The 13,024-nt window shown below is 35.5% G+C and overlaps 1 protein-coding gene across 3 annotated transcripts in view; it reads left to right on the top strand.

Annotated features, from left to right (window-relative positions):
- The first annotated feature begins 1,999 nt into the window (after window positions 1-1,999).
- Window positions 2,000-13,024, top strand: part of LOC110100045 — a 78,475-nt gene continuing 67,450 nt past the window's right edge. For all 3 annotated transcript variants that reach the window (XM_028697739.1, XM_028697740.1, XM_028697741.1), the window contains exons 1-6: window positions 2,000-2,314; window positions 5,174-5,576; window positions 5,677-5,851; window positions 5,948-6,087; window positions 8,458-8,975; window positions 9,067-9,329. In XM_028697739.1, the coding sequence (XP_028553572.1) occupies window positions 2,215-2,314; window positions 5,174-5,576; window positions 5,677-5,851; window positions 5,948-6,087; window positions 8,458-8,975; window positions 9,067-9,329 (1,599 nt within the window). In that variant the 5' untranslated portion in view covers window positions 2,000-2,214. The remainder of the gene's footprint in view (window positions 2,315-5,173; window positions 5,577-5,676; window positions 5,852-5,947; window positions 6,088-8,457; window positions 8,976-9,066; window positions 9,330-13,024) is intronic.

Below are 13,024 nucleotides of genomic sequence, written 5' to 3'. Positions count from 1 at the left end.
TTAAAAACTGAGATAGGTAAAATGTCTCCTACTGTGATCCTAATAACTTTCAAAATTGGTTCATCAGCTACAAATAACCAGAAGCGGCTCAAATCTTTTTTTTTCTCTCTCTCACTAGTGTTGATTGCCCAAAGAAAATAGAATGAATGAAATAGTGGATTCATTTACTATGAATATTAAAATTTTCTCTAGCACTATGGCGCTTACCACAGCGCCATTCTATAGGACTTATAACACCACTATGCCTGCCACACACTAAAACATATAATTAAATTACCAAAAACTTTAGAGTACTAGTGCCGTGATGCTGGCGACAATTGCAAAATATTTGCATGATATGATAAATGTATATAAATGATGTATAGATTAAAACAAAGAATTATTTATAAACATTCATTGATTCATGATAGACCTGTTGTGTTATATTTGACATGGGTAAGAATGACAAAACATGAGAGTTCTTTGGATGACTAGTGATCACTAACTACAAGTTATATTGCTTGATTGATTTTCATTGTTCATATGAAATTACATTATTCATATTAAATGCTACTTATTCTCACCGCAACATGCTCATGCTGATTTGGATTAAATGATTACATGCATATTGCTTATATTACCTTACATTAATTGTAATTGTAGGTTCTTATAACCTACTGAACTATTAGCTCACTATATGATTTTTACATATTTTAAAGAAAGGGCCAGGATTCATTAGAGTGAGGCTGATATGATTCCAAGATTTCAGGTTTAGATTTTTGTACTTTACATTTTATTCTTTTATAGACAAAAATATTAAAATAAGATTGGTGTATTAATGTATTGATTGAAATTTGACTATTGTAAATGAGTTTGGATATATGACGAATATAAAAAAAACATTTTAATTTATATGGTTTCTTATGTTTGCTTTTATTTAAATAAATGAAAACTAATGGCTCTTGTAGATTAATTAAGAGATATAATAAGTAATTCTTTCATATTTAGTTCTTGGAGTATCATGGGATTAGCTATTGGTTCACTAACCAAAGTGAACCCAATTAAAGCTTCATTGATCTCGTGATACCAGCTCTAGTGAGCATCACTAGTCTCATCTACGAGCTCACAACAAACTCTAATTGCAACTTGGATCTAGCTTTTGAACTCGGCTTGTATAATTTTGAACCTTAATAGAATTAATGTATGATTTAAGGTTTGAATTTAAAGGAATTCAACCTATTTTATTTTGGGGCATACTTTAAATTATAATTCTCATTTATAAATGTTGATAATTAAGTCCAACAAAAATTATTAGGCATAATTCTTAAAAAAATGAAATAATAGGCATATTATTTCAATTTACACTATTATAATGCATAAAAGTCAATTTCTTTTCCAAAGTCATATGTTTATAATTTTTTAATTTAATATCTTAAAAAAATATTTTTAGAAGTTTTGATCTTTACGTAACTCGTCTCGCTTTGTTGTTTGATAATTTTGACTATCAACTAAAAGAATTTGAATTTGAGTCTTACATATATGATTGATGTGTGAGTTTGAATGTCTATAAAAAAAAATAGAAGAAGAAGAAGTTGTTTTGATCTGTTATAGTTATTAAAAGGGAGATTTACATATATGCTATTTTATTTCATGTTATTTATATATCTAATTTTTTAAAATTTAATATTATATGCCTACGACCTAGAACAAATATGGGTGTATGGAATAAAATATTAAATTTTATAGGGTGTAATGGATGATAAAAATGAAATATATGAGTGATATATTTAATATTAAAATTTTATATAAATAATATAAATATAATATTAAATTTTAAATATTAGATATATAAATAATACGAAATAAAGTGGCATGTATTATCGCTTTATTTCATGCTATTAAAAATGTATTCTTTGCGCGACTGCTGAGGCCCGCGGAACTTGTGGACGCTGATCTTCGCCCGCCGAGCATACAGGCTGCTCTGGCTGCTCTGGCTGGGTCGTATCCTTTTGTACGCGCCTCCTTTCTCCTTTCTCCTACCTTCTTCATACCAAAACTAATTCCTAGGGTTTCTGAGTGGACCGAATCATCCTCACAGGGTCCTGGGAATTTGTCCGTGTATTACTGTTCGTGCAGGCTGGACATCTGATCTTTAGAACCCTAGCTGCGTGACCTTTTTGGTTTGCATGGTTACCGACGGACGATCGGGAAGGCGATCTTCAAGAACGGGAGAAGATGAAGCCGATGAACACTTTGCTGGATGTTGTCGAGGAAGCGAAAGTTCGAACAGTTTTTTGGGCCATCTGCGTTTTTGGGATATCATACTTCTTATCGCGTATGCTTTTCCTATCTGTCGGCTCCTAATTGTTTTAGTTTTTTGTTTTTCTTTGTCGACTTCCGCCATTAGATGGTTGAATCATTGTGGTTGGTGCAGTCATCGTAATGCTGCTTGGATGGGTTTTAGAGACATTTGGGGGGGGGGGGAATTTATGGAAAATTTATAAATGCTGCACCTTCAGTCTTTTCACTTAGAAAGGTTGATAAAAGGAAAATTTTTATTCCTAAAAACTGTTAAAGTAGTTGAAGCAAACTGATATCTAATTCTCCGCCATTCTCCAGGCAGTATATATGTAGTATACTCCTCTACACCTCATTTGCTAAAACAGTGGAAACAAAAGAAAATATAAATGAAATGGTATCACATGCTATAGTACTATAATTAGTTAAAGAGGTAGTGGGTAGTAATATGGGCGGTAATTTGTGCCTATAGAGTGTGAAAAATAATGTGTGTCCACATCAATTTTACCCTGCCTCAGAAGAGGTAGAGTTTGACGAGCTGGTACTGGTAGGGGTGGAATCGGTAGGATGATAGGGAGAGATGTTTGCTATGTTGAATGTTGGCCGAGTGAGTATGTTTGATGGAAAATCGATGACGTAGGCATTATCGTTCACTTTATGTTTGATAACAACAAGTCTGATTTTTCTGGGGCTTATCTTAGAATAAGAACCAGCAGGAAATCGTTCGTTCCTTAGTCGCACCATGACAAGTTCACCTGGATGAAAAATTTTGGGGCTATGACATATTAGATTGCTCTAGCTTGTTGCGAACTTCCTCCAAGGTTATCTTTGAAGCTTTCTGCTAGCTTATGAGCTTCCGAGTTGTGGCATTTTGGAAGCACTGCTATGTCTACAAGGTGGTTAGGTGGTTTAGTGTAGACAATATTGAAGGGACACACATATGTGGATCAGTTAGTCATTGAATTGTAAGCAAATTCCGCCTGACTAAGCACATCGTCCCACTGCTTTCGTGCTTTAGATGGTCTTGCACTAAACATCGCAACATACTTCCTAACGTGCGGTTCACCACTTTGGTTTGACTGTCAATTTGGGGATGATATGTGGAATTTAGCTTGATTTTCATCTTCAACTGCTTCGAAAGCTCTCTCCAGAAATGACTTGTGAACTTTACATCTCTGTCCGACGTGATGATGCACAGTAGGCCGTGAAGACGTACAATTTCTCGGAAGAACAATCTGGCAATCCCCAAGGGGTCACAGGTCTTATTACATGCAATAAAATGGACCATTTTGGAGAACTTATCAACCACTACCATAATAGAATCAACGCCCTTCTTTGTATGAGGGAGACCTTGTATGAAATCCATACTTAGGTCCTCCCAAATGGATACCGGTACCGATAGCGACATGTATAGCCTCGTATTTTGGCTGGTTCCTTTGTATACTGGACAATTTTCAACAAACCGCATAACATCCCGCATTAGGTGTGGCCAATAGAAACGATGTTGGAGTTGTATCAATGTCTTTTCTCTTCTCAGGTGTGCCGCTAGACCCATCGCATGCATTTCTTTGATTAGTTGCTATCGCACAGAAGATTGAGGAATACAGAGTGCATTGCCCTTGAACAAGAAGCCATGATGAAGAGTATAGTTGTCACACGTTTTTCCTTCTGAACAGCATTCCCAAGGTGACGCAAAATCTTTGTCACTGCCATACAATTCTTTCAGAGAATCTAAGCCAGTTATTTCGGTTTGAAGCTTGACTAAGTAGAGCAAATCGTCCGCTTAGTGCGTCTACTACCCTGTTTTGAATGCTTGATTTGTGTTTGAGGACGAAACTGAACTTATGTAGGAAAAACTACCCACCTTGCATGCATGAATCAAATAAAATTGAGTCATAATTGCACGCATCTTCTTGACTACCAACAGTACGTTGCGCTTGCATCTATCGTTGCTTGCACTCGTACTTGGCTGAGTTTGTGGTCGCATGTATTGCTTGCATTTGCACTTGGTGTTTCTCTCACTCGCAGTTGCAATTTAGGATGAGGTAGGAGAGAAAACAGCTCATTATGATGATAACTCTGATGAAGACCCACTTAGTGATGAGTGAGGTAGACCTGAGAATTCATAAATTATAATCTTATTGGCTTAAACTACTTGTTTATGTTGAATTGGGTGTGGGATAAAGCTATTATTATGATCTTAGTTTGATATTACTTCGATGTTTGAATCTTTCATATTTTAATTAATTTAATGGTTAAATTATGAGGCTTACCCCTCAAAACTCCTTGAGGCTTACACTTGGCTTCACAAATAAAAAATGCCTCAATACTTAATTGCATAATTTCAAATCTTGCTCATGACTTGATTTTCATAAAGTTGTTCTTCAGTAAAATGGAAATAGATGTCTAGCCTGTTTGGGTTGAAGTATCAATAAAATAAAATAAAATTATTGAACTGTAGCACCACAGGCATTTGGTTTCAATCAAGGGTTTGTTGATTTCTACTGGACCAGATAATCTTTAAAGATCTATTTCGTCTTTCTGAAGAAGATATGCTAATGTATCTTGAGTATTTTTTAGACAATAATAATATTTTTCTTAAGATGTTGTCCTCATGTACTTGATTTTTGTGAGTATTTTCTTGCACATGACAGTTTATTAACGAAAAATAAATGACAAGGTATGACTGAAATGATTGGTGTTCTGTTAAGTATAGCTAATCTTACTTGGCATAATCAGACAAGATGTATTTGTCTAATGTGGTTCAATTTCTTTTTCTTGTACTTTTCATTATATTTCTCATCTCTCTCCCACCTCTGCACACATATCATTATTTGGCTAAATAATTATTTGTGTTTAATTTTTTATTGTTTATGTTTGTTGTTATTTTTTGCAGATACAAGCAAATCAATGTGGATGAATATCCCTATATCAGTTCTTATCCTTGTTGCCTTCCGCTATCTATCATATGAGGTAGAGCTCCATTGGAAGGTGCGGGCAGTCCAGCGACAGACATACTTGTCACATTTGGAGAAGAAGCAGTTATCTGTTGATGATCCCCGTCTTTCTCGGGTGACAACTGCAACAAAATGGAGAGGAAAAATTGATTCACCTATTGTGGAGACTGCCATAGATGATTTTATTAATAAAATTTTACAGGACTTTGTTGTCGATCTTTGGTATTCTTCTATTACCCCTGACAAAGAGGCACCTGAGCTTATAAGAACATTAATTCTAGATGCGCTTGGTGAAATATCGGGAAGGATTAAACAGATCAACCTAGTCGAGTTGTTAACAAGGTGCTGTTGTGTTAGTTTTGTAAGTCATCTACAATCTTTCTGAACTCAAGTGTGAAAACGTTTTTCTATAATGAGAACATATTCCTTTTACTACATTCAGGGATATGGTTGATTTGATAGGAAACCAATTGGATCTTTTTAGAAAAAATCAATCAAAAATAGGAACCGATATGGGGACTCTTTCTTTTGAAGAAAGAGATGACAGACTCAAACGCCAGCTGATGGCTTCTAGAGAACTTCATCCTGCTTTAGTATCTCCAGAGTTTGAGCATAAGGTAACTTTGTGTCATTTTATTGCCCTCCTTCGCTGTTGTTACAAATGTTTTTTGTGGTGATGTAGCAGTTATGGTTAACTTCTATGTATTTTATAGGTTCTTCAACAAATGGTTGGAGGAGTTCTTGCAGTGGTTTTGCGACCACAAGAAGCTCAGTGCTCGTTAGTACGTTGCATTAGTCGGGAGCTTTTAACATGTTTGGTCGTACAACCAATTATGAGTTTTGCTAGCCCGGTGTAAGTTTTTTATTTCTACAAATTACCTGAAAGCATTTTTGGGAACTTTCATTAGGGATATTTTGGAAGAAGTTTTATATGTAATGAATGCAAGTGAGGATAAATGTCTTTCCATTTATATGGAGACTTTTGATTAAATTGGTCTCTTTATTTATATGGAGAAATCTGAAATCACAATTTGGTTATACTTTGTTTTATTTTTGCCACGAGGTTTTTAGATATTGTTTTAGCCTTGATCTTCATGTACCGTGCTATGGTTTTAGTCAGCATGTTTATGGTTCGTCTAATTTTGATAATATTTTTCTGCCCTACCTACCTTTTTAGTATTTGTTTTAATGCTTATTGGCTATTTATCTGAGCTTGGAATTTTTATGATGTGCGATTTTTTATCGACTTGATCTTTCTTGTACTAAACTTTGGCTAGCTACGACAAGCTAGCAATTCTATTCCCCTCTTTTAGAGCTGATTAGGGAGTCCTCTATTCTTTGAATTTCTCCCCTCTCATGTTAAAGTTTCCAGCATTATGTTTTTGCCAGGTGTCCCTTACAAACTATAACATGGTAAATCACTGATTGGGAGTTAATGGAAGAGAAGAAATGATTTAGATGGAGGGAAAACGAAGAGAGAAGAATGGATCCGTAGTCTTTGCCTTTTTTGTGTGGTGTTCTAAACAGTGACGGAGGCATAAATTTTTTGTCGGGAAGGCCTAAATTTATTTTAACAAAATTTCAATCCTAAATTTCGAATTATAATAGAACAAAAAATGGAAGGAAACAAACTAAAAAAAATTGAAACTTAGGCTTCATTTGGGACAGCTTTCTTACTACTTTCTAATATAAAAATTTATAGTTCAAGAATTTTTTGTATTAAAAAGTTGATTCATAAAACAATAAGAAAGCTGTTCCAAACAAAGCTTTACTAATGGATTGTTAGGCTACAAGTAGAATTGTAAAGAATGAAAGTGTTAAATGAAAGTGAAATGCTGAGTGTTCAAATGCTTGAAACAAAAAGCACAAGATAGAAGAGGGAAACAAAGGATTTAACTCAATGTGAAATTTAACAGTTCCCTAAATCCTATTTGGCAGGATTTATCATAAATCTTGCTCCAATCGAGCATAACGATTCGATCTCGTCTCCCTCAATCGCTGTCGAGCTTGTCTCTTGCTTTATGCTCCCCTCTCTATTCGCCCTCACCTTTCTGCAAGGAAGATGAAGCCCGGTGCCCGCTCGCTGTTCCCTCTCGTTTAATTGGCCTTGATGCGAGATCCCTCTAGCCACATGAGCCTTCATGCTCGGCCGATCCCGCTCGTCTTTGACCTGATCCCGTACACAGCCTGCAGCTGCACATCCGATCGATCCCTCTCCCATCATCAACTGCAGTTCGCATGCAGGCTTGAACTTTGACCCCTTAGTCGCCTCCGTCAGGTTCGATAACAAATGCCCCCGCTGGCCCTCCTCCCCTCCGTTGCTGGTTCTAAGTAGGAAAATAAATTATTCATCTCATTGTTAATTGAGAGTTAAAGAAAAACACTAAAAGATATTTCATAATTAATATCTGTCATATATGTATATACCCACATTCGATAAAAGTTGGATGGGCTAGGGTTGAGATGGATTAGTCTTTTATTTCTTTATTATTAGAGCAAGGGTTTTTGGGTATTATTGGAACTTCAATCGTGCAAATTCTTTCTCTGTTTATGCCGTTTTGGCTTAGAAAAAAGATTCTACTTAAGAAATCTGTCCCGTAATTTCCTTTCTTTTATTCGCATTATAAACTCCTAATCTAAAGAAAGCCATTCACTATTTTAAATTCCTTTTATTTTTTTATGTTCTAAAGTTTAACTTTAAGTCAGACTGTAATTCATTATGCTTCTATAATTTTAGACTCAAGCTTATAATATATTTCTGGATATATATTTCTTTTTAGCTATGAATCTAATCCATGCACGGGTTCAGGCATTGTAATATTTAATTTAAATATTTACACATTGTGGTCATACAATTTATCTTATTTTTTATTTGTTGCACTGTGTCTTAGTAAAATTAGTTTGCTCTGTTTATACCGCAATTCATTTATGTTGTTTAATGGCTAATATGCTAACTAGCAAAAAGACTACACGTATTTTGGAAAACAATTAACAACCAAATTGGTGGTCGGCAATTGGTTATCAAACAATGTTAAATTGTTTTGTAGCCATCTTAGTTTTGGGCTTGTTATGTGATTCCATTTGCTGTTATTTTTCTTTTTCTTAGGAATTCTAGATTTGTAGTGCTAAATATTTTAAATCTCAATTTCATCATGGAACCAATTTCCACAAATTTCATCTCTGTATGATATCCTGAAGTGGTGGCTAATAACATTTCAATCAGGTACGTTAATGAACTGATTGAATATATCTTCCTCTCGAATAATGCCAATGTGGGGACAGAGGTTGTTCCCTACGGGTCATTGGAGGCAACTTACCCCGCTCAAGCTGATAAAGTGCTTGAGGCAAATACTTTGGTTGTTGAGCCTGAACATAGTAGGACTATGAGTTCAACTCATACTGGCGACTTGGTATTGAGTAAAGCTGATGGAGTAGCATCTGGCTTGGAGCAAGGCCACCAAACCATGTTGCAAGGTCTTTCACCTGCCATTCAACCTCGGGCAGCAGAATGGGCCCTTATACTAGAAGCTGCTACAAAAAGAAGAACTCAAGTTCTCACTCCTGAAAATCTTGAAAACATGTGGACGAAAGGAAGAAACTACAAAAAGAAGACTGCGAAGCTTATGAAAGCTGAAGCTTCTTCAGGATCTGGTAAGATTGATTTAGTCATCATGAGCACTGACATTCCTGCTAGGGGTTCCGGGAAAGAATTCTCAACCAACACAAACAAAAATAATGCAGGTATGTTAAATTAAAACTGGTTTCCATCTCAACATAAGCCTTTGTTTGATAAGTTGCTACACCAAATATTTTAAGTGCATTTTCCTTGAAGATCTTATCAGGGAAGAATCTTGTAAGAGCTTTCATTCCAATGATGGGTCTGAAGAAACTACGAGATCTGTAGACAGTAATAATCAGCTTAAAAGATCTAATAGCACCCCTGATATGGATACAAGCTTTACTTGCAAGGGTGGTGAGAATATTATCTATAAGGATTACTATGGCTCCAACTTTAGAAATCACAAGGAAGAGCCGATTGCTGAACTGGTTTCCCATGGTGATGGCTCTTTATATGTTCCTAAGCTTAAGTGTCGAGTGAGTGATTTGTACTTTTATTCAGTATGATATTATAGTCTGATTTAGAGAATTTGGGTTTTGCTTTTGAATTTTAACTGATATGTCATTCCTAATGATATACTGCACATGGTTATAGACTTGCTTTTTGGCTGAAGCTTATTAATCAACTTCTGACCATGTTAATTTTAGCATACTACTAATTTTTTCATCTTCTTTGTAAATTTATTTTATTTCCTTGCAAAAGCTCTGTTCTCGTGTTCTTAATTACTTATGTTCAATAAAAGGTTATTCCACCTACTTATAATGTGTTAGGCACCTCTCACTTTCTATTTGTGGGCATCACCGCACGTCCTTCATGTTCCCATTTTATTCAAAATTGCTTAATTGAATTATTTTGTGCTTAACAATCTACAAGGCAGTTTGACAGACACCCCTTAATTGGCTTAAATTGGTTGTTGAAATATAACTGATCTGGATAGTTTTCTTGGTTAGATTATGTCGCTACCATACATAAATCCAACTAAGTTGAATAAATTAAGTAGGATAAATGATTCATCTGGTGCTAAATATAAGTGTTATCAGCACTAGAAAATTACCATGCACAATTATCTGTGTGGTAAAAGTTTGAAAATACTACGCCTAGTTTGCTGTAAAACATGAGCTATGCCCAAGCCTTGAAGAGGGTTGCTTGGCAAGGATGCATCCTTTACATTGCATCATAATAGAAGAAGCAAGGGAAAGAGATTACTATTTTTTTTTATGAGGTGTAGGTATGATGCTAGACAAGTAAATTCTATGAGGATTGGAGTTCCTACGAGCTTTTGGAGGAATGAAGGAGCCAACTAACGATTCAATCAGACATTGGTGGGTGCACTTGCTGAAGTGAATATGATGTAAACTATGAGCTTCATGAGTTAGCGAAGTAAGTTAAAAGCAGTGGCACAATGCTGACATTGATTGGTTGACAGAACTTCCAATATTTGACTGGAATTAGAAGTATGTATTGAAAGGATTAGTAAGGCGTTAGGCCTGTTCTGTAGTGATTCTAACGGACTTGTAGCGATAGTTAAGAAAAAAGGATACAACTTTAAGTGGGAGAGAAATGTGCTAAGGGGATGGGATTACATAACCCAAAGAGGAGGCATGGATCACCCTCCATGGGATGTAAGAGGTGAATTGTTAAGAAAAAACTTTGTATTCAACTTCAATTATTTTGCTTCATGCATAAGGGGTTCTATATATAGAGTAGAAAGGAGGAATTTCTACAACATTCTAAAAGCCTACTCATAAGCTATTGAAATAAGAATATATTAGAAACTCAAATACAACTCAGATGACATACAATTAATATAAAAGAGAAATACAAGAGAGCATCATTGAGAATCATGAATCTTGGTTTGAATCTGGTTGGTGTGAGTGGTAAACATGATTCTTTCATTAGAAAAGAATTGGGATGTCCGTGAGGTAGATATAGGAGAATACCCATAAATAGGTCTGCACTTAGAGTGTAACATAGCCAACAGTACCATGCAATAGACTCATATCACCATATACTCCCTAGGTGTGCATTGCGATCAAGTGCTAATTTAGCATTGGTGCTTTAACACTTCTTTGAACACATATTTCCTACTTTTAACAAACCAAGTGAGCAAAACAAAATTGAGCTCATGACTAATTCACAAGTGACTGGCGGCAGACAACTATTCTCTGACAACTTGCTATGCTTGATTAGTCCAAATTCAACAACTACTCATTCCTTATAACTAGATAAGTCAATTAATACATGTAACATCCCTCGAAAGAATTTCTAACATGATAAGTTGGATTAAAATTGGTCAGACATGAAATGTTTGAGAGTAGTGCAAATGTGTCCTAGTCATAAAATAGACTAGAGAAGCTTTGCACTTGTAGAAGTACTTTTATAAATTTGCTTGCACCACTGTCTGGTTAGGTAAAAGTCCAAAACGATAATTTGGGAAGAACCTCGACACTTGGAAGAGTTGACTAATTGAAACTAGATCAAGTAGGCATCTTACATCAACTAATTAGGGCCAAAACTTGAACATCCTCCCTGTGAAATCTTGGAATGCTTGGCTTAAATGCTGAAAGTTGGACACGATTGGTTTTGAAAGAGGATATGTGGTGGTTGCATACATACGAAGTCAACTAAGCTTTCTTTACATGCAAGGGTACATGTGCTGAACATGCAAAAGAGAATGTTGCTTGCCAATGTTAGGAAGGAGCATGTCCCCCACCATTAGAGCACACTTTAGATATGACCTTCAAAGTGTTAAAGCAAAAAAGATTAATGATTAGATCTTCAACCCTTATTTGCACCTAAATATGAACACCTGCTTGGAATTACCAATTACTCATGTTAAGAGAAGCATAACTCAAATTAGAAGGGAGTGGGCCCAAAGGAGACTATCCCATATGAAAAAAAAAATATATAAAAAGATTGGCCTTTCAGGGCGAGCTAGCAAGTTTCATCCTTGAACAAACAGAGCCTCAAATCCTTGTTCTTGGATATGCAATCAACAAATCTTTTGCCATACAACTCCGACTTTAATAAAACTTTATGTATACCTATTTCTCTTAGTCTTAGCGCTGACATTGCTACCTCACCATTCTCAAATTATTTGAGTTCCCTATTCTCCTTCCTAAAAATATAATTTTTTGATATCTTGTTACCAAGTTTGGACTTGGAACTTTTTTTTTTCTAGTGCTCTTATTGAGATACTGACTCCCTAAAAAAAAGGAGTTAGTGAGCAAGATAATTAACAAGACCTTTTCTCTAGTATGAAGAACACATCTATTGTGGACAAGTGGTGAAACTTTAACTCCCAGTGTTCACAACTCAAGCTTATAGCTCAAAGAATTGAACTCAAATCTCGATTCCATGATGAGGATGATGGAAACTCAAAATATCGTCACTTTTTGCTCAAAATGCTTGAAAGGAATACTATGACTGACACCACTCTCCACCATGCATGGAGCTTCTCATCATTAACATTGAAGGAGTTGAAGATATGACATTCAATATTATGATGCCTATGCCAAAAGTGCAAGAGTTAAGAATAGATGTGATGTCTTGAGATGAAGGATCACACTCCTACACAATTTCGATTCTTCAATTGATGTTATTCTTTATGGATGTATCTCTTTTTTAGACTTTTATAAAGGTCAAAATAACTAGCAACAACACTTCTAGATGTGATCATATTTAGAATGCTCAATACCTTGAAAGATGCCACATTATGATGGTTTTTGAAGCTGGGCTTGCCTCACAACTTTGGGAGCTATCTCATACGAAAAATTTAGGAAGCAACTTCATGCTTAGTTCTCAAGCTCTTAGAAGCTAAAAAATAGTTACTAGATACTCATTCGCCCATAATAGGGTGAGAATGATTATTTTCAAGCCTATGTAAGCATATTCAACTAAGTGATGCTAGAGGTTTCCAACCCTAACCCCTCTATTGCTTGCGTTACCTCAATGTAAGGACTTTATGATAGTTGATTAAGTTTTGCAGTCTTTAAAAAATTCCATAATCAATGCCTTTGTTACTACAAAATGCAAACAAATATATTAATAATAAGGAGCTCACTAAGGGTCACTTCCTCATACCGGGGATTGGCTTTGGTCGACATCAAGATCAAGGATTTTCATTGTGAATCCTTTGAGGAATTTCACGGACACTATGTTGGTGCTCTAT

Source organism: Dendrobium catenatum, unplaced genomic scaffold, assembly GCF_001605985.2.
Source record: "Dendrobium catenatum unplaced genomic scaffold, ASM160598v2 fragScaff_scaffold_993, whole genome shotgun sequence".
NCBI classification, from domain to species: domain Eukaryota; kingdom Viridiplantae; phylum Streptophyta; class Magnoliopsida; order Asparagales; family Orchidaceae; genus Dendrobium; species Dendrobium catenatum.
Note: the sequence above shows the minus strand (reverse complement) of the source record. Positions and strands in the feature narration are given on the sequence as shown.